The sequence below is a fragment of the Bombina bombina genome, chromosome 1 (genome assembly GCF_027579735.1).
Source record: "Bombina bombina isolate aBomBom1 chromosome 1, aBomBom1.pri, whole genome shotgun sequence".
In the NCBI taxonomy this organism is placed as follows: domain Eukaryota; kingdom Metazoa; phylum Chordata; class Amphibia; order Anura; family Bombinatoridae; genus Bombina; species Bombina bombina.
In genome coordinates, this window is record NC_069499.1 from 100,234,614 (window position 1) to 100,257,308 (window position 22,695).

Sequence of the window (22,695 nt, forward strand, 5' to 3'; positions counted from 1 at the left end):
TGCCATTTCCTGTTGGGGAGGAGAATATCCCACAAGTAAGGATGACGCCGTGGACCGGACACACCGTTGGAGAAAGTAATTTATCAGGTAAACATAAATTCTGTTTTTGAATGCAGTGATCTCCTTCTACGGGGTCTATTTCATAGGTTCTCTGTTATCGGTCGTAGAGATTCATCTCTTACCTCCCTTTTCAGATCGACGATATACTCTTATTTATATACCATTACCTCTGCTGATTTTCGTTTCAGTACTGGTTTGGCTTTCTACAAACATGTAGATGAGTGTCCTGGGGTAAGTAAGTCTTATTTTCTGTGACACTCTAAGCTATGGTTGGGCACTTTGTTTATAAAGTTCTAAATATATGTATTCAAACATTTATTTGCCTTGACTCAGGATGTTAAAACTTCCTTATTTTCAGACAGTCAGTTTCATATTTGGGATAATGCATTTGAATCAATCATTTTTTCTTACCTTAAAAATTTGACTTTTTTTCCCTGTGGGCTGTTAGGCTCGCGGGGGCTGAAAATGCTTCATTTTATTGCGTCATTCTTGGCGCGGACTTTTTTGGCGCAAAAAAATATTTTCTGTTTCCGGCGTCATACGTGTCGCCGGAAGTTGCATCATTTTTGACGTCCTTTTGCGCCAAAGATGTCGGCGTTCCGGATGTGGCATCATTTTTGGCGCCAAAAAGCATTTAGGCGCCAAATAATGTGGGCGTCTTATTTGGCGCTAAAAAATATGGGCGTCGCTTTTGTCTCCACATTATTTCAGTCTCATTTTTTCTTTGCTTCTGGTTGCTAGAAGCTTGTTTATTGGCATTTTTTCCCATTCCTGAAACTGTCATTTAAGGAATTTGATCAATTTTGCTTTATATGTTGTTTTTTCTCTTACATATTGCAAGATGTCTCACGTTGCATCTGAGTCAGAAGATACTTCAGGAAAATCGCTGTCTAGTGCTGGAACTACCAAAGCTAAGTGTATCTGCTGTAAACTTTTGGTAGCTATTCCTCCAGCTGTTGTTTGTATTAATTGTCATGACAAACTTGTTAATGCAGATAATATTTCCTTTAGTAATGTACCATTGCCTGTTGCAGTTCCTTCAACATCTAAGGTTCAGAATGTTCCTGATAACATAAGAGATTTTGTTTCTGAATCCATCAAGAAGGCTATGTCTGTTATTCCTCCTTCTAGTAAACATAAAAAATCTTTTAAAACTTCTCTTTCTACAGATGAATTTTTAAATGAACATCATCATTCTGATTCTGATTGCTTTAGAAATTGAGGATTCTGGTCCTCTTGATACTAATTCTAAACGTTTAGATAAGGTCTTTAAATCTCCTGTGGTTATTCCAGAAGTTTTTCCTGTTCCTAATGCTATTTCTGAAGTAATTTCCAGAGAATGGGATAAATTGGGTTATTCATTTACTCCTTCTAAACGTTTTAAGCAATTATATCCTGTGCCGTCTGACAGATTAGAATTTTGGGACAAAATCCCTAGAGTTGATGGGGCTATTTCTACCCTTGCTAAACGTACTACTATTCCTACGTCAGATGGTACTTCGTTTAAGGATCCTTTAGATAGGAAAATTGAATCCTTTCTAAGAAAAGCTTATCTGTGTTCAGGTAATCTTCTTAGACCTGCTATATCATTGGCTGATGTTGCTGCAGCTTCAACTTTTTGGTTGGAAACTTTAGCGCAACAAGTAACAGATCATGATTCTCATAATATTATTATTCTTCTTCAACATGCTAATAATTTTATCTGTGATGCCATTTTTGATATTATCAGAGTTGATGTCAGGTTTATGTCTCTAGCTATTTTAGCTAGAAGAGCTTTATGGCTTAAAACTTGGAATGCTGATATGGCTTCTAAATCAACTCTACTTTCCATTTCTTTCCAGGGTAACAAATTATTTGGTTCTCAGTTGGATTCTATTATCTCAACTGTTACTGGTGGGAAAGGAACTTTTTTACCACAGGATAAAAAATCTAAGGGTAAAAACAGGGCTAATAATCGTTTTCGTTCCTTTCGTTTCAACAAAGAACAAAAGCCTGATCCTTCATCCTCAGGAGCAGTTTCAGTTTGGAAACCATCTCCAGTCTGGAATAAATCCAAGCCTTCTAGAAAGGCAAAGCCAGCTTCTAAGTCCACATGAAGGTGCGGCCCTCATTCCAGCTCAGCTGGTAGGGAGCAGGTTACGTTTTTTCAAAGAAATTTGGATCAATTCTGTTCACAATCTTTGGATTCAGAACATTGTTTCAGAAGGGTACAGAATTGGTTTCAAGATGAGACCTCCTGCAAAGAGATTTTTTCTTTCCCGTGTCCCAGTAAATCCAGTGAAAGCTCAAGCATTTCTGAATTGTGTTTCAGATCTAGAGTTGGCTGGAGTAATTATGCCAGTTCCAGTTCTGGAACAGGGGATGGGGTTTTATTCAAATCTCTTCATTGTACCAAAGAAGGAGAATTCCTTCAGACCAGTTCTGGATCTAAAAATATTGAATTGTTATGTAAGGATACCAACGTTCAAAATGGTAACTGTAAGGACTATCTTGCCTTTTGTTCAGCAAGGGCATTATATGTCCACAATAGATTTACAGGATGCATATCTGCATATTCCGATTCATCCAGATCATTATCAGTTCCTGAGATTCTCTTTTCTGGACAAGCATTACCAGTTTGTGGCTCTGCCGTTTGGCCTAGCTACAGCTCCAAGAATTTTTACAAAGGTTCTCGGTGCCCTTCTGTCTGTAATCAGAGAACAGGGTATTGTGGTATTTCCTTATTTGGACGATATCTTGGTACTTGCTCAGTCTTTACATTTAGCAGAATCTCATACGAATCGACTTGTGTTGTTTCTTCAAGATCATGGTTGGAGGATCAATTCACCAAAAAGTTCATTGATTCCTCAGACAAGGGTAACCTTTCTGGGTTTCCAGATAGATTCAGTGTCCATGACTCTGTCTTTAACAGACAAGAGATGTCTAAAATTGATTTCAGCTTGTCGAAACCTTCAGTCACAATCATTCCCTTCGGTAGCCTTGTGCATGGAAATTCTAGGTCTTATGGCTGCTGCATCGGACGCGATCCCCTTTGCTCGTTTTCACATGCGACCTCTTCAGCTCTGTATGCTGAATCAATGGTGCAAGGATTACACAAAGATATCTCAATTAATATCTTTAAAACCGATTGTACGACACTCTCTAACGTGGTGGACAGATCACCATCGTTTAATTCAGGGGGCTTCTTTTGTGCTTCCGACCTGGACTGTAATTTCAACAGATGCAAGTCTCACAGGTTGGGGAGCTGTGTGGGGATCTCTGACGGCACAAGGAGTTTGGGAATCTCAGGAGGTGAGATTACGATCAATATTTTGGAACTCCGTGCAATTTTCAGAGCTCTTCAGTCTTGGCCTCTTCTGAAGAGAGAATCGTTCATTTGTTTTCAGACAGACAATGTCACAACTGTGGCATACATCAATCATCAAGGAGGGACTCTCAGTCCTCTGGCTATGAAAGAAGTATCTTGAATTTTGGTTTGGGCGGAATCCAGCTCCTGTCTAATCTCTGCGGTTCATATCCCAGGTATAGACAATTGGGAAGCGGATTATCTCAGTCGCCAAACGTTGCATCCGGGCGAATGGTCTCTTCACCCAGAGGTATTTCTTCAGATTGTTCAAATGTGGGAGCTTCCAGAAATAGATCTGATGGCGTCTCATCTAAACAAGAAACTTCCCAGGTATCTGTCCAGATCCCGGGATCCTCAGGCGGAAGCAGTGGATGCATTATCACTTCCTTGGAAGTATCATCCTGCCTATATCTTTCCGCCTCTAGTTCTTCTTCCAAGAGTAATCTCCAAGATTCTGAAGGAATGCTAGTTTGTTCTGCTGGTAGCTCCGGCATGGCCTCACAGGTTTTGGTATGCGGATCTTGTCCGGATGGCCTCTTGCCATCTGTGGACTCTTCCGCTAAGACCAGACCTTCTGTCGCAAGGTCCTTTTTTCCATCAGGATCTCAAATCCTTAAATTTAAAGGTATGGGGATTGAACGCTTGATTCTTGGTCAAAGAGGTTTCTCTGACTCTGTGATTAATACTATGTTACAGGCTCGTAAATCTGTATCCAGAGAGATATATTATAGAGTCTGGAAGACTTATATTTCTTGGTGTCTTTCTCATCATTTTTCTTGGCATTCTTTTAGAATTCCGAGAATTTTACAGTTTCTTCAGGATGGTTTAGATAAAGGTTTATCCGCAAGTTCTTTGAAAGGACAAATCTCTGCTCTTTCTGTTCTTTTTCACAGAAAGATTGCTAATCTTCCTGATATTCATTGTTTTGTACAAGCTTTGGTTCGTATAAAACCTGTCATTAAGTCAATTTCTCCTCCTTGGAGTTTGAATTTGGTTCTGGGGGCTCTTCATTCTCCTCTGTTTGAACCTATGCATTCATTGGACATTAAATTACTTTCTTGGAAAGTTTTGTTCCTTTTGGCGATCTCTTCTGCCAGAAGAGTCTCTGAATTATCTGCTCTTTCTTGTGAGTCTCCTTTTCTGATTTTTCATCAGGATAAGGCGGTGTTGCGAACTTCTTTTGAATTTTTACCTAAAGTTGTGAATTCCAACAACATTAGTAGAGAAATTGTGGTTCCTTCATTATGTCCTAATCCTAAGAATTCTAAAGAGAAATCGTTGCATTCTTTGGATGTTGTTAGAGCTTTGAAATATTATGTTGAAGCTACTAAGTCTTTCCGAAAGACTTCTAGTCTATTTGTTATCTTTTCCGGTTCTAGAAAAGGCCAGAAAGCTTCTGCCATTTCTTTGGCATCTTGGTTGAAATCTTTAATTCATCATGCCTATGTCGAGTCGGGTAAAACTCCGCCTCAAAGGATTACAGCTCATTCTACTAGGTCAGTTTCTACTTCCTGGGCGTTTAGGAATGAAGCTTCGATTGATCAGATTTGCAAAGCAGCAACTTGGTCCTCTTTGCATACTTTTACTAAATTCTACCATTTTGATGTATTTTCTTCTTCTGAAGCAGTTTTTGGTAGAAAAGTACTTCAGGCAGCGGTTTCAGTTTGAATCTTCTGTTTATGTTTTTCATTAAACTTTATTTTGGGTGTGGATTATTTTCAGCAGGAATTGGCTGTCTTTATTTTATCCCTCCCTCTCTAGTGACTCTTGCGTGGAAAGATCCACATCTTGGGTAATCATTATCCCATACGTCACTAGCTCATGGACTCTTGCTAATTAAATGAAAGAAAACATAATTTATGTAAGAACTTACCTGATAAATTCATTTCTTTCATATTAGCAAGAGTCCATGAGGCCCGCCCTTTTTTGTGGTGGTTATGATTTTTTTGTATAAAGCACTATTATTCCAATTCCTTATTTTATATGCTTTCGCTCTTTTTTCTTATCACCCCACTTCTTGGCTATTCGTTAAACTGAATTGTGGGTGTGGTGAGGGGTGTATTTATAGGCATTTTGAGGTTTGGGAAACTTTGCCCCTCCTGGTAGGAATGTATATCCCATACGTCACTAGCTCATGGACTCTTGCTAATATGAAAGAAATGAATTTATCAGGTAAGTTCTTACATAAATTATGTTTTTTTAATCATGTTTGTTATTTGATTCAATTTGCTTATGTGTAGTGTTAACTGGGCTCTTGGCTAGAACATGAAGGCCTTTGGAAGTGACGCAACCTTATGGTTGGGCGTGCTTTTTTTGGACTGTACAGTTCACCTTGTGATTACACGTGTTTACGTTCTGGTCTTCCATTTCTGCATTCCTGACCATTTGGCGACTGAAAAATTAGTCTGCTGGTGTCTGGTTCTAGGAGGTGGTGAGTGCCTCAGATATTGTGAGTGTCAGGTGCCGTTTAAGTCTTTTATTAGCCCATTTTACTATATTCTCTGTCTAGCTATGGAGGATTCTGACGCTGTTCAAATTTCAGATTCTTCGACTTGTGAAGAATGCGATTTGGCCCCGTTGACACAGGTCAATCAGTTATGTTCGATATGCCGTATTAGAGCGCCCTGTTCCTCCGTCTCGGGGAATCAGGGGTCTGCTGAGCCATCCACCTCCTGGGGTTCTGTCCTCCAAGAGGCGAGTTCCCTACCTCTCCCTACTACTACACATGCGGGTAACCCAGATTATGTTTATCCCTCCTTACAGGGCGGCTTGTCTCCCCCCCCCCCCCCCACACCCGGAGATTGCCGCTCGTTTTCGCTTTCACATGTTTTTGGTGATTATACTCCTGCAAAGTCCAGATGTTAATTTGCGTTTGTTCTCGTGCCCGATCGTCCCGGGTCTACCGACCTTGGGTGTTGTGCCTTTTGTTACAGAATAGCGCGACTCTGCGTTTTACTCAGACACGTTTTAGAGTTATTGGAGGATCCTATCCTTAATGGATACTGGAATCCGCAGTGTTCTTTGAATGGCTTACATCATTAGACACGAGGGGATGGCATAATTTCCAAATTGTCTGCTTATTGAGATCTTTCCCAGTTTTTTGTTGGAAGATCAGGGTTCCGTTTGGCTGGTCCTGCGTGTATGCCTGTTTTCTTCCTGGGCATTAACCAGCGGGTTGCCTTATATTTTCTTTTATCCAGTGAGGATGTCTTTTAATTCCTATTGTGTTTCCTTCAGGAACTTCTGGGATCGATTCTCTCTGGTTGCTTCTTTGGAAGCCTGTTAAGGGACATGTTAGTCCTAGGTTTGTCTGTTTGACCTTCACCTTTGAGGGTGGATTTAGCCATCTTGACAGTTATGTCCCAAGCTGCGGCTGGTCCTGCTGGGATTCAGATCTTCTGTCCTGTGGCTTGTTCAGACATGTGGCGCCTGGCTGGTCCGGTGGGGCGCTGAGTGCTCACATTATTATTTGTGTGTCTTCTTTTTTTTTCTTTACAAGTTCATCTAAACACTGTAGAAGGATCTGCATGACTGGAAGTTTGTGTCAGTCCTTATTCAGCACTCAATCTGATGACCGGGTCACTGGAGTTCCGCTGCGTCACTCTTTTTGCTCTTTGGGGCCTAGAGTTTCTTTCCTCTCGGAGGAGGATTGGGGGCTTAGTGCCTCCTTACGGCTGTTTGAGCGGTTTGGCCTGAGGTTTTGGAATTGTCCTTGGGTTTGTTTCTGCTGTGGTCCTCTTCTTGAGACCTTGCAGACTTGGTCTGTTCCTCGGGTTCCTTAGGGGGAGTTGGTTCCTTTGTAGGGATATGGGCAGTGTGATCTCCTTGAGCTCTGTTTAGGGTTTCTACTCAGAGCTCTGCATCCTTCTTTTTCTTCTCCTCTGATTTTGGGGGTTATCTGGAGACTAGCCTCTGTTTGAGTGACTCTTGTCCTCAAGGTATTCCCTTGCTCTTGGTCGTAAGTGGCTGTTGCGGCTAGGGTTCTAGTGACCTCGGTTCGGTCTTTGCTTCCTTAGCTCTTTGGAGCATTGGACTATTGGCAAGAAGTGGTCTCGTCTTCTGGCGGAACTTGCAAGTTTTTCTCGTTGCCCATTTTACTTTGGACATTGTATGGTATCTCCCGGGAGTCTGGTTTTATATCAGATGGGAGATCTCAGTTTCCGGGTTCTTGTTTATTGGGGGGCTCGGACCTCTCCTCACTTTCTCTTCCGGTGGATGAGTTTTTCACTCAGCATTTTCGTTGTGGATCCCATTGCGGGTTCTACCGGAAAGTTAGGATCTAGTGCTGGTCCGGGGTTCCCCAGTTCCAGGAAACTTGGGCGGTGTCCTTTGATTGGGGTTGTTAATCTGGTTCAGTAGACCAGACTTTTCTGGGTGCTGATGCCCCCTGGGCTTGCCCTTTCCTTGGTTGGCTTGCTGAAATAGTGTGATGACTTAGCTGCTCTGCAAGCAAAGGGGTTCGCTCTGGACCCACTGAAGCTATGGCACCTTGTCTGTGTGCTAGCCAGTTAGATCTTCAGGGGATTCCTTCCAGGTCAGGGAGTTGGAGTTTTGTTTTCTTGGTTCAGCCTCCGGCTGTGTCCTGGGGGGCAGCCATTTGGTTCTTCCGTGCCTTATTCCTTTGGGAGTTTCGGCGGGGGTTCCCTTCACTAGTAAACAGTGTGTGGTGGGGGACCGACTGTGTCTCTAGAGGACTGTTGGCTCAGTTGTATCTAATGTTGCGGCATCTACCTAGGTTTCCGGGATATCTGCTGGTCAATGTCCTTGGGGCCTTTTCCCTTTCTGTTTTTCTCTGCTTTGGTCGAAGAGGGTTTTTTTTTTGTTGGGTAGTGGTTTTCAGGCCTGGTGCCCTCAGAATGGGCCGTCTTCTATACCCTCCCGTTTTGGCATTCAGTGTCCTCTATAGCTTGGGTATTGATTTCCCAAAAGTAATGAATGCAGCTGTGGACTCTTTCCATTTAGGAAGAAAATTATGCTTACCTGATAATTTTCTTTTCTTCCGATGGAGAGTCCACAGCTCCCCACCCGTCTTTTTTTCATGTGGGGCGTCGTGTTTTTTATTATTTTGGCACCTTTTCACCCAGATATTTCTTCTACTGTTCCTTGTTACTCGGCAGAATGACTGGGGAATGAGGGAAGTGGGAGGAGTATTTAAGCCTTTGGGTGGGGTGTCTTTGCCTCCTCCTGGTGGCCAGGTTCTTATTTTCACAAAAGTAATGAATGCAACTGTGATCTCTCTCCATCTGAAGAAAAGAAAATTATCAAGTAAGCATAATTTGTTATTGTGAGGAGGCTACGGTATATCCGCCTGCTCAATTATGTTTCACATGCCTTGATAAAGTAATTGTATCTAAGAGAACCAAAATGTTTAGTACCACTGAGCTGTCCACCTCTGAGGAGTCTCCGTTCCGTGAGGTCCGTTTCCTGCAGTCATCTCCTATTACACATGCAGCTTCCCATTGCACTGCTAATCCTCCTTCTGGAGGGGCCTTATTACCGCCAGACTTTACTGAATAGCTACAAGCAGCAATGTCTGTGGCCTTCAGTGCTTTACCTCACCCTGCTAAGCGCAAGCGAAAGGTCAAATATTGCTATACTTCCCAGGGGTCATCTACTAATTTTTTGGATTTATCTGATTCAAGATTATCCGCTGATGAAGATGCCTCTGATACTTCAGAGGATGATCTTTCTGGGTCAGAATCTGCTGCCTCTAATCCTCCAGCTGCGGAGGAACCAGACTTTAGATTTAGGATTGAACACTTACGCTTTCTGCTAAAGGAAGATTTAGCTACTTTAGAGGTTCCAGAACCTAAGTTACCTGAGGAACCTTGTATTCCTAAGCTAGATAAGGTCTACGAGGACAGGGTTGTACCACAGACTTTCCTGGTTCCCCTAAAGGTGGCGAATATTGAATAATATGAATATTGAAGAATGAATGGCAAAGACTTGGTTCTTCTTTTTCCCCTTCTTTTAAGAAATTATTCCCGGTTCCGGATTCTCAATTGGAGTTCCATCCCTAAGGTGGATGCCACTATCTCCACGCTTGCTAAACGCACTACTATCCTGCTTTAGGATAGTTCATCGTTTAAAGAGCCCATGGATAAGAAGCTAGAAACTCCGTTGAGAAAGATGTTTCAGCACACGGGATGTTTTAACCGGCAGCGGTGGTTGCTGCGGTGGCTGGAGCCGCTACCTATTGGTGCGACTTGTTATCTAAATTGATCGAGGTAGAAGGTCCCCTTGACATGATCCAGGAAAGAATTAAGGCCTTGAGGGTAGCTAATTCTCTTATTTGTGATGCAAATATGCAGATTATTTACCAGGTTTTTCTGTGCTAGCCTGTAGGGCACTCTGGCTGAAGTCTTGTCTGCGGACATGACTTCTAAATCTAGACTTCTTTCCGTTCCATTTAAGGGGAAGATTCTTTTTGGTCTAGGCCTGGACTCAGTCATATCAACGGTCACTGAAGGCAAAGGTGCCTTTTTTCCCGCAGGATAAGAAGAACAAACCAAGGTCCTAATTTTCGTTCCTTTCGTGTGGATAAATACCAACGCCAGCAGTCCTCCGCAAAGCCTGAACAGTCCAGGGGAACTTGGAAACCGACTCAGTCTTAGAATAAATCCAAGCAGAACAAGAAGCCCAGCAAACCAAAGTCGGTATGAAGGGGCGGCCCCGATCCATCTTTGGATTGTGTTGGGGGCAGACTATATCTCTTTTTGGAGGCTTGGCTGGGGGATGTGCAAGACCCTTGGGTCCTGTAGGTCATTGCTCAGGGATACAGGATAGGTTTCAAAACTCATCTACCCAGGGGCAGATTCCTCTTGTCAAACCTGTCTTCAAGACCAGAAAAACAAGAGGCTTTTCTAGGGTGCGTGAGGGATCTCTCCTCCCTGGAGTAATTGTACCGGTACCTCTAGCAGAGAGAGGTTTGGGGTACTACTCAAACTTTTTTGTGGTCCCAAAGAAGGAGGGAACTTTTCGCACGATTCTGGGCCTAAAGTGCTTATACAAGTTCCTGTCGGTCCCATCGTTCAGGATGGAGATAAGGTCCATTCTGCCCTTAGTTCAAGAAGGACAGTTCATGACTACAATGTACTTGAGGGATGCTTAACTTCATGTTCCAATCCACAATGAAAACTTCAAGTTCCTAAGATTCGCTTTCCTGAATCGGCACTTCCCGTTTTATAGCACTTTCATTTGGTCTAGCTACTGCGCTAAGAGTCTTTAAGAAGGTTCTGGGGGCTCTGCTTGCAGTGGCGAGAACCAGAGGTATAGCAGTAGCTCCATACTTAGACGTTCTGGTTCAGGCACCATCCTATCGGCTGGCAGAAGGCCATTCAAGAGCTCTTCTGCTTCTTCTTTGATCACATGGATGGAAGATAAAATTAGAAAGAGTTCTCTGGTTCCCAGTACCAGGGTGGAATTCCTGGGTACGATACTAGACTCAATATCCATGAGGATATTTCTTACAGACTAGAGACGTTACAAAATAACAATTGTCTTGCCCTACAGACCACCTTAAGGCCCTCTGTGGATCGGTATATGGAGGTAATTGGGCTCATGGTTCCCAGCATAGACATAATTCCATTCGCCAGATTCCATCTCAGACTTCTTCAGCTTTGCATGCTGAGTCAGTGGAACAACAATCACTTGGATCTGTCGCAACAAATTTCTCTGGACAGCTGGTTGAGAGAATCGCTCTCGTGGTGGCTCTGTCCATATCACCTGTCCCAAGGGACATCCTTCTTGAGACCATCCTGGGAGATTGTGACTACGGAGCAAGTCTATCAGGATGGGGAGCTGTTTGGGGTGGCAGGAAGGCACAGTGCCTGTGGACTTGAGTAATCTCTCCTCCCGATCAACATTTTGTCCCTATTTTTCAGATTACTATCAGACAACATAACCTTGGTGGCTTACATCAACCTTCAGGGGGGAACGAGGAGCTCCATCCCGAGGTGTTTGCGGAGATTTGCATCAGGTGGGGGACGCCGGAGATGGATCTCATGGCATCCCGGCTCAAACCCAAGCTACCCAGATACGGTTGCAGTCCAGGGATCCTCATGCGGAGCTAATAGATGCATTAACCGTGCCTTGAAGCTTCTAATTTAATTTTTTCCACCGTTACCACTTCTACCTCGGGTAGTAGCCCGCTTCAAACAGGAGCAAGCTTCAGCAATTCTAATTGTTCCATTGTAGCCGTGAAAGATGTGGTTCGCGGACCTGGTAGGGATGTCTTCATCTCCTCAATGGAGGTTACCTTGTTGCAGGGATCTGCTGGAACAGGGTCCTTTTTTTCATCTAGATTCTCTGAAGCTGACTGTGTGGAGATTGAACGCTTAGTCCTAGCCAAGAGAGGTTTTTCTGAGAGAGTGATTGATACTCTCATTGAAGTTCAAAGCCGGTCACTCGTTGCATCTATCATAAGGTGTGGAGGACCTACTTATTCTGGTGTGAAGAGCGTGGATTACCTTAGCACAAGGTCAAGGTTTCCAGGATTCTTTCCGTTCTCCAGGATTCTTTCCGTTCTCCAGGATTCTTTCCGTTCTCCAGGATTCTTTCCGTTCTCCAGGATGGTCTGTAAAAGGGTCTTTCTGCTAGTTCCCTAAAGGGACAGATTTCGGCTCTGTTTTATTGCACAAGAGGCTCTCTGAGCTTACTGATCAGTCTTTTGTTCAGGCTCTGGTTAGAATCAGGCCGGTGTTTAGATCTTCTTTATTGCTTCAGCGTGCAGAGTATCTGAGATGGCTGCCTTGCAATGTGAGCCTCCTTACCTAGTTTTTCATGCTGCTAAGGCTGTTCTTCGTACTGGGTTAGGTTTTCTCCATAAGATCATTTCTGATCGCAACATCAATCAGGAGATTGTGGTTCCTTCCTTGTGTCCACTTCTTCTTTGTTCGTTGTCTATTCTGGGAAGTGTAGAGGGGAGAAGGCTTCTTCCACTTTCTTATCTTTTTGGTTGCGGAGTCTTATTCGCTTAGCATATGAGACAGCGGGACATAAGCTTCCTCAGAGGATTAAGGCTCATTCCACTAGAGCTGTGGCTTCCTCTTGGGCCTTCAAAAATGAGGCCTCTATGGAGCAGATTTGTAGGGCGGCTACCTGGTGGTCTTTAAATAAGTTTTCAAAATTGTATAAGTTTGTAGTTTTTGCTTCAGCTGAAGCAGCTTTTGGGAGAAAGGTTTTGCAGGCTGTGGTGCCCTCAGAATAGGGTCCGCCTATCTTTTTTCCCTCCCGTTTTCATTCAGTGTCCCCTAGAGCTTCATTCAGTGTCCACAATTAAGGAATGAAGCCGTGGACTCTCCTCATATTAAGAAGGAAAACATAAATTATTATGCTTACCAGATAATGTCCTTTCCTTCTGTATGAGGAGAGTCCATGGCCCCCTCACGTGTTCTCCGTTGTGCACACCTAAATATTTGTTTATTCTTCTGGCACCCTTTTATACCCTGATATTGCTCCTACTGTTCATTGTGCCGTTGGCAGAATGACTGGGTTATGAGGGAAGTGGGGTAGGTATTTAATTCTTTGGCTGGTGTGTCTTTGCCTTCCCCTGGTGGCCAGGTTCTGCATTTCCCACAAGTAAGGAATGAAGCCGTGGACTCTCCTCATACAGAAGGAAAGGAAATGATCTGTTAAGCATAATGTTTCTTCTTCATGGGCTTTCAAAAATGAAGCTTCTGTGTAGCAAATCTGTAAGGTGGCCACTTGGTCCTCCATATATACTTTTTCCAAATTCTACAAATTTGATACTTTTGCCTCAGCTGAGGCTTCTTTTAGGAGAAAAGTTCTTCAAGCAGTGGTGCCTTCAGTTTAGGTCCGCCTGTCTTGTTCTCCCTCCCTATTCGTTCTGTGTCCTCTAGCTTGGGTATTGTTTCCCATAGGAAAGAAAATAAAATTTTTGCTTACCTGATAAAAAAAAAAAAAAATTCTGGGCATGGAGTCCCCACGACCTGCCCTTATTCTATTTAAGACAGCAGTTTTTTTGTCTAGTCCTCAGGCACCTCTATACCCTTGTGTTATCTTCTTTTTACGTTTCCCTTCGGCCGAATGACTGGGGGTTATGGGTAAGGAAAGTGATACTTAAAGGGACACTGAACCCAAATTTTTTCTTTCGTGATTCAAATAGAGCATGAAATTTTAAGCAACTTTCTAATTTACTCCTATTATCAAATTTTCTTTATTCTCTTGGTATCTTTATTTGAATTGCAAGAATGTAAGTTTAGATGCCGGCCCATGTTTGGTAAACAACCTGGGTTATCCTTGCTGACTGGTGGATAAATTCATCCACCAATAAAAAAAAAAGTGCTGTCCAGGATCTGAACCAAGAAAAACGCTTAGATGCCTTCTTTTTCAAATAAAGATTGCAAGAGAACGAAGAAAATTTGATAAAAGGAGTAAATTAGAAAATTGCTTAAAATTACATGCTCTATCTGAATCACAAAAGAAAAAATTTGGGTTCAGTGTCCCTTTAACAGCTCTGCTGGGGTGCTCTTTGCCACCTCCTGCTGGCCAGGAGTGAATATCCCACTAGTAATTAGAATGTTTCGTGGACTCTCCATGCCCGGAAAGAAAGAAATGTATCAAGTAAGCATACATTTTGTTTGTATGCATTTATATACTTTTTATTTTTAATTATATATTTTTAATCATTTTTATTTTAATGGTATTACCACCTTCCAATTAAAATGTAAGATTACATCCAGTGAGGAGAGAGTTAATGTGTCGTCATTGACAGAATGGGGGATATGTCTGGTATCTTGATAAAGGCTTTTAATAGCTGAAACCTGAAGATAACCTGAACTGGTGGATACTGGACAGAACGGGACAGATATCTATATGACAACCACTGAACCACTGTTAAGGGAGCCAGTTAAAGGGACAAGAAACACATTTTTTTTTTCTTTCATGATTCAGATTTTTTTTGTTGTTGTTGCAATTTTAAACTTCTAATTTTGCTTAGTTACCTTACTATCATTTGTTGAACAATATACCTAGGTATGCTCAGGAGCTGGTAGTTAGCTGCTGATTGGTGGCTGCACATATATGCCTCTTGTCATTGGCTTACCAATGTGTTCAGCTAGCTCCCAGTCGTGCATTTCTGCTCCGTAAATAAATGATACTAAGAGAGAGAAAGATATAAATTAGAAAGTTGTTTTTAATGTATGAGGTTTCTTAATCATAAAAGAAACATTTTGTATTTCACGTACATACTCAGAGCTCCGTTGTTGTATTTACAAGCTATAAGCCGAGTTAATTTGCAAGCCAGGATATTATTGATATTGTTTACTGATCCTCTCTAATAAAGGTGATGTCTTTTAATTGATGTGCTGAGGATTTTGTTGAACTGAGTAAATTATTGAGAATTTGGAATTTTTGTACATAGCCACAGAATATTATGGAAATCTTATTGCACATATTGGATGTCATCAAAACCTTAGAAATATTACTACTTATTAAAGGGATATAAAAATGTTATTTCTTTTTAAAGACATGAATCCACGGATTGGGATTATGCCTCCTGGTCAGCAGGAGGAGGCAAAGAGCACCACAGCTAAGCTGTATATATAGCTCCTCCCTTCCCTCCCACTCCAGTCATTCTCTTTGCCTGTGTTAGTGATAGGATGGACAGCAGGCTCCTGAAAGAGTTACGGCTCATTCCACCTGGGCTGTTGCTTCCTCATGGACATTCAAGAATAATGCTTCAGTTGAGCAGATTTGCAAGGCTGCAACTTAGTCTTCTCTTCAAACTTTTTCTAAATTTTACAAATTTGATATCTTTGCTTCGACTGAGACTGTTTTTGGGAAAAAGGTTCTTCAAGCAAGTGGTGCCTTCCGTTCAAGTTTCCTGCCTTGTCCCTCCCTTTTCATCCGTGTACTATAGCTTTGGTATTGTATCCCACAAGTAAGGATGAAATCTGTGGACTCATTGTGTCTTTAAAAAGAAAAGAAAATTTATGCTTACCTGATAAATTTGTTTCTTTTTAGACACGATGAGTCCACGGCTCGCCCTGTTCTATGAGACAGGTTATTATTTTTTTGTTAAACTTCAGACACCTCTGCACCTTGGCTTTTCCTTTCTCTTCTTATCTTCGGTCGAATGACTGGAGTGGGAGGGAAGGGAGGAGCTATATATACATCTTAGCTGTGGTGCTCTTTGCCTCCTCCTGCTGACCAGGAGGCGTAATCCCACAAGTAAGGATGAAATCCGTGGACTTATCGTGTCTAAAAGGAAACAAGTTTATCAGATAAGCATAAATTTTCTTTTTGTGATTCAGACAAAGCAGACCATTTTAAAAAAAAAGTTTCCAATTCGCTTCTATTATAAAATTTTCTTAGTTCCCATGATATTCTGTGTTAGAGATACCTAAGTAGGCATCTGGAGCACTGCATGGTAGGAAATGGTGCTGCCATCTAGTGCTCCAGAAATGGGCTGACTATTAAGCATACGTCCTTGTTCTTCAACAAAAGATTCCAAAGAACAAAGAAAAAGTGATAATAGAAGTAAATTAGCTAGTTGTTTAAAATTGCATGCTCTATCTGAAGGTAAATTGTGAGTTTCCTATCTCTTTTTAATAATATGCATTGTTTGTACTTGTCTTCTGATATGAGAAAACAGAAGGCTCATAGGCGGCTGTTATATTATTATACTATTATTATATCATTATACTATTTGTTATATTATTATTCTGTCATAATGCCATTATTATTATTTATTATTAGTAATAGTGTTAAATAATGATACTACTAATACTAAATCATCATCCTTTCAGATTTTACCTTGTTTGGTATTTACTTTGGAAAACATAATTGCTATTATCATATGTAGTGAACTTGCCCTAATTTCTCCTTTTAGATGACGTTTTGGATTTAGTTTTTTTTTTCATGACAAACATTCTAGTATTTAAAAAAAAAAAAAATCTTTCAATTGTGTTCCAGGTTCATATCTAATTTGCATTTTCCTTCTGCAAGCCCTGAGATTCCTTAAACAATACAGTAAGGAATGTGTTACAGATGAGCTATTAGCCAACATAACATTCTGTATTTTGAAGCATGGATATACCGTTATCAATCTCCAATAATTTACAGCCAGCAATGTTTATTTTAGAACAAGTCCAAAATGAATTCCCAGGAGGAATTTCAAGCCTTGCCTGAAGTGATAAAGTGTGTTTATAGGTTTTTGCTTATTTTGTATTTCTGCAAATCACTAGTTGTTATTGTTACAAATAATGTATTGTGCAATATCTCCACAGTCTTTTTCCGAGCTCTTTCTCAAGTTCCTGGAGACAGAATCTCGTCCCACCCTTCCTCCTTTAAAACTCTCTATGCAAAACATAACACCTTTAGGCTCTGCAGCCGGCGGAAGTCAGAGTGCGACTGTCTCAGGCGCAGTTTCAGGTACACTGCAAATAAGATGGGAGGAAAATGTATTAAATGGGTTTGTTTTTTTCATATTTCTTACTGGGGTTTATGTCTCTAGGTACAAATCCAGAATTCCAAAATGCAAACTTGTACAGGTGGCCCTCGTTTTACAACGGTTCAATTTACACCGTTTCAGAATAACAACCTTTTTTTCCAGTCATGTGACTGCTATTGAAAAGCATTGAGAAGCAGTACATTTATTAAAATAGCCAGTAGGTGGAGCTGTCCGCTTGTGTTGCAGCAAAGCCAAGCAAGCTGAAATTAATAAGTTTAATCAGACCTGAGCTATCGAGCAGATTTCAAAGGAACAAGATCTTCCTGTCTATAAATCAGTCCAGATTGGAATGCATAGAAAGAACTGTTTGCAGAAAAATGCAAGTGAAGTCTGTGTTGTGTGATTATTTTATTAGGTTTAGAATGCTGTTTAGCAAATGTTTTTGTTAATTTAACTTAGTTTAATTATATATTTTGTGTTGTGTGATTATTTTATTAGGTTTATAATGCTGTTTAGCATTTAAAGTCTTCATTTCAAAGCTTTAAAGATAATGTATTAGGTGTTACTTATGTCAATTTTTAGAGGGGCCTGGAACCTGTCTCCCTCACTTCCTATTGACTAACATTATAAACTGGGTTTCAATTTACAACGGTTTCGATTTACAACCATTCCTTCTGGAACCTAACCCCGGCGTAAACTGAGGGCCACCTGTGTATTAAAAATTACTTCTTTTTTCCTGTCCGTCTTTACTGCCTATGTCTTTGGTATGATTTGCATGTTCTAAAATGCAAATGTTAGTCTTAATTGAAAACAACTATTACCTTTCTGATTACAGTACTGTTTTATGTATATTAAGAATGCTATAAAACTAGCTTTAGGTTGCATGTGTAAGCTGTATTATTACACGTAAATATTGCCTAAATGAGATAAGATACGGTTTACACTCTGTCCTATCCCATCTTCAAGCCATCCCATTTTACAGATGCAAATATTCTAAAATCCAAACAATTCTAAAATCCAAACCTTTTCCAGTCCCAAGCAGTTCGGATAAAGGGATTTTTACCTGTATTAATATGTGGAGACTTTATATTCTTTCAAAATGATACCACTTGATCAAGTTACTTTTTCTAAGATAAACCTACATATCAGTGTGTATTTTATGGTATAAAAATTAATTCTCAAGTTTCCGTTCTTTTTTTCTTTTCTTTTTTTACCTTCAACCTAGCGATACAATAGAATTAGTTATGTGCACAGCTTTAAACCCCCTGTTGATGTGCGTGTTTTCCTTGCAGGGGCACCTACATCTGGGACAAGACGGCAAGACACCAATCCGTTTTTGGCTCCTCGCTCAGCAGCTGTACCGCTCCTCTCCACCTCTGCTATGGGAGCAAGTGCATCAGGTCACCTGCTGATGAAGCCCATATCAGATTCACTTCCCACTTTCACACCTTTGCCAGTGTCATCGGAATCAAGTCAAGGAGCGATGCTTAAAGACCTATTAAAGCAATAGACTAAACTCAATCCAAAAAATTGGATCCTTTTAGCACTTTATATAAACACTATTGTATATAATATAACCCAAAGATGCCTTCTACACAATCAGATGATGGATTCCATTTTATATGCTCCACATTTATTACTTTTCGTACAACAAAGCTGTCCAGCTTGTGAGAAGTGTGGGCTTTCTGTATCTCAGACACAAGTACATCACAGTAGCTGCCAAATTAAAGTTCCAAATGGTTAACTCCCCTTCTTAAAGACATTGTTTTCCATGTCTGTTTGTACATAGTTAGTCTTCGCAAGGATTATCTGCTCATTTGAGGTGACATGTACAGTTCATCAAAGAAAACCATGCATTTATCAGCAGCTATTCTACTAAATTATGGACCGTATACCCTCATACTTGCCAAATATCATGGTGTTGGATATTGACATAATGTGGCACCCAAACTTGCTGTATAATAAAAAAAAAAATACCCCCAGCTTCACAAGTATATTATAACTGATGTGGTATGAGGCTGTGAGATATATATTTTGAAACTATTCTCTGTTATGTTTCAGTGCGTCCTTGTAACTGGAATCATTCCCTGCACCTAGCCCATTTCCTATACACTTTTCTTGGCTTTCCTATTAAGTCAGACTTGAATTTACAGAAAAGGTTTTTGATTAAAATCCACCCTCCCTTTTTTTTTAAAAGAACACTAAAAACATTTCATGGACCTACCTCTAATCATGGGTGCTGCCATTTTGAAACCTAAGTTACACTACAGATATCTGAAGGAAAGTTGCTGCACATGTGTAAATAGGTCAGCACTTGAATTTATTGTAAGATTTTAACATGGCGGCTCCCATGACTAGAGGGAGGCGGGGGAATAACCCCAATACTATACTAAAATGTATTAGTGTTTAAAGGGACAGTCTAGTCAAAATTAAACTTTCATGATTCATATAGGGCATGCATTTTTAAACAACATTCCGATTGACTTTTATCATTAAATTTGCTTTGTTCCCTTGGTGGTATTTTTGAAAAGCTAAACCTAGCTAGGCTCAGACTGATTTCTAAACAGTTGAAAATCGCCTCTTAGCTCAGATCATTTTGAAAGTTTTTCACAGTTAGACAGTACTAGTTCATGTGTGTCATATAGATAACATTGTGCTCACTCCTGTAGACTGATTGGCTAAACTGCATGTCTGTCAAAAGCACTGAGATAAGGGGGCAGTCTGCAGAGGCTTAGATACAAGGTAATCACAGAGGTCAAACATATATTAGTATGACTGTGTTGGTTATGCAAAACTGGGGAATGGGTAATAAAAGAATTATCTATATTTTTAAGCAATAACAATTCTGGTGTAGACTGTCCCTTAAATGTCCATTTAATTCTATTGTGGAAGGAATGGAATACTAGTGTTTCGCACATTGGTATTCGTAGGTACTTGTAATGTGGTTTTACCTTAAGAATGTTGATTATTCACTTGTTATGGTTATTTTAATAATAATTTTTCAGAAGGTTATAGATTTATTATGGAAAATATTATTGAAACAATTTGCAGGGTTATAGTGTGAATATTATGTACAGAAAATAAAGTAAAATTAAAAAAATGTATTCTCTTCGAAATACTAAATAAAATAAAAAAAATCAAGGCCAACAATGTTCTCATTTACAAAAGTTTTTAAACATGGAGTATATATTTATTCCAATTGATTTATTTTGCTGTAATTTCTTAATAATTCAAGTTAGATTTGTTAGGCGGTGATTTAGCATTTGGTTAACATGCAAATATGGTGCAGCCATTTAGTACTTACAGACTCTTTCATTCGTAATATTTGGTGTCTCATGGGTTTTAAGGGAGTAGCGACTACAGCGCTTTAAGTAAAAAAATAATTGATATGAAATATAGATTTCTCCAACATTGGTGTGGCCGGTCAACGGCGTCATCCATTACTTGTGGGATATTCTCCTCCCCTACAGGGAAAGGCAAGGAGAGCACACAGCAAGAGCTGTCCATATAGCTCCCCCTCTGGCTCCGCCCCCCAGTCATTCTCCTTGCCGCTCTGAACAAGTAGCATCTCCACGGGGATGGTGAGGAGTTTGTGGTGTTAGTTGTAGTTATTTATTTCTTCTATCAAGAGTTTGTTATTTTAAAATAGTGCTGGTATGTACTATTTACTCTGAAACAGAAAGAGATGAAGAGTTCTGTTTATAAGAGGTGTATGATTTTAGCAGCAGTAACTAAAATCGATTGCTGTTCCCACACAGGACTGTTGAGATGAGAGAACTTCAGTTGGGGGGAACAGTTTGCAGACTTTTCTGCTCAAGGTATGACTAGCCATTTTCTAACAAGACTGTGTAATGCTGGAAGGCTGTCATTTTTCCCTCATGGGGATCGGTAAGCCATTTTCTTAGACTTAGAAAGAATAAAGGGCTTATTATGGGCTATTAACTGGTGGACACTCTTAAGGGCTAAATCGATTGTTTATTTTAAGTTTTTATTTAAAGTTTGAAGTGGATTTCACACTTTTATTATTTGGGGAACGTTTTTTATCACCAGGCACTAGTTTAGACACCTTCCCAGTCAGGAAGGGCCTTGCACTGTATTAGGCAGAGCCTCATTTTCGCCCATTATTGCACAGTTTCTTTTAAGTACAGTGCATGCAGATGCATGTGAGAGGGTCTGGTGTCCACTGAAAAAGTTCCTAGAAGGCTTGAAATACCCCCCTGGGATAGTTGAAGTCACAACAAAGGCTGTGGCTGGGACTGTAGTGGGGTTAAAATTGCAAACGGCTCCGGTTTAAGGGTTAACGGCTTGAAAATTGGGGTGCAATACTTTGAATGCATTAAGACACTGTGGTGAAAATTTGGTAAAGATTGGATAATTCCTTCATAGTTTTTCACATATTCAGTAATAAAGTGTGCCCTGTTTAACATTTAAAGAGACAGTAACGGTTTTGTTTTAAAACGGTTTTTGTACTTTATTAACCAGTTTAAGCCCGTTTAACATGTCTATACCTTCTGATAGATCATGTTCTGTATGTATGGAAGCCAATGTGGTTCCCCCTTCAAGTATATGTGATAATTGTGCCATAGCGTCCAAACACAGTAAGGACAGTATTGTCACAAATAGTAAGGTTGCCCAGGATGATTCCTCAGATGAAGGAAGTAGAGATAGTTCTACATCTTCTCCTTCTGTGTCTATACCAGTTATGTCCGCGCAGGCGACCCCTAGTACTTCTAGCGCGCCAATGCTTGTTACTATGCAACAATTGACGGCAGTAATGGATAACTCCATAGCTAATATTTTATCCAAAATGCCAGCATTTCAGAGAAAGCGCGATTGCTCTGTTTTAAACACTGTAGAGCAGGAGGGCGCTGATGATAATTTTTCTGTCATACTCTCACACCAGTCTGAAGTGGCAGTGAGGGAGGGTTTCTCAGATGGAGAAATTTCTGATACAGGAAGAATTTCTCAGCAGGCAGAACCAGATGTTGTGACATTTAAATTTAAATCAGAGCATCTCCGCGCATTACTTAAGGAGGTGCTATCTACTCTGGATGATTGTGACAATCTGGTCATCCCAGAAAACTTGTGCAAGATGGACAAGTTCCTAGAAGTCCCGGTGCACCCTGATGCCTTTCCGATACCCAAACGGGTGGCGGACATAGTGAATAAGGAGTGGGAGAAGCCAGGCATACCTTTTTGTCCCTCCTCCTATATTTAAGAAATTGTTCCCTATGGTCGACCCCAGGAAGGACATATGGCAAACAGTCCCTAAGGTCGAGGGGGTATAAAAAATTGGAGGGTTTGCTTAAAAAGATTTTTGTACAGCAAGGTTACCTCCTTCAACCTATTTCGTGCATTATTCCTGTCACTACAGCGGCGTGGTTCTGGTTCGAGGAACTGGAAAAGTCGCTCAGTAGGGAGACTCCGTATGAGGAAGTCATGGACAGAATTCACGCACTTAAGTTAGCTAATTCCTTTATTTTAGACGTCGCTTTGCAGTTAGCGAGATTAGCGGCGAAAAATTCAGGGTTTGCAATTGTGGCGCGCAGAGCGCTCTGGCTAAAGTCTTGGTCGGCGGATGTATCTTCCAAGACAAAATTGCTTAATATCCTTTTCAAAGGTAAGACCCTTTTTGGGCCAGAATTGAAAGAAATTATTTCAGACATCACTGGGGGAAAGGGCCATGCCCTCCCACAGGATAGGCCTTTCAAGGCTAAGAATAAGTCCAATTTCTCCAACATAGGTGTGTCCGGTCCACGGCGTCATCCTTACTTGTGGGATATTCTCTTCCCCAACAGGAAATGGCAAAGAGCCCAGCAAAGCTGGTCACATGATCCCTCCTAGGCTCTGCCTACCCCAGTCATTCTCTTTGCCG

General features: G+C 40.8%; 1 protein-coding gene across 1 annotated transcript in view; it reads left to right on the forward strand.

The window, feature by feature from the left end:
* TRIP11 (thyroid hormone receptor interactor 11) overlaps nt 1–19,970 on the forward strand; it is a gene marked incomplete in the record, with an annotated part of 367,784 nt that extends 347,814 nt beyond the window's left edge. Inside the window, 2 exon segments of the mRNA XM_053697549.1 lie at nt 16,657–16,801; nt 18,113–19,970. Coding sequence (XP_053553524.1) covers nt 16,657–16,801; nt 18,113–18,330 — 363 coding nt within the window.
* Nucleotides 19,971–22,695: the final 2,725 nt, after the last annotated feature.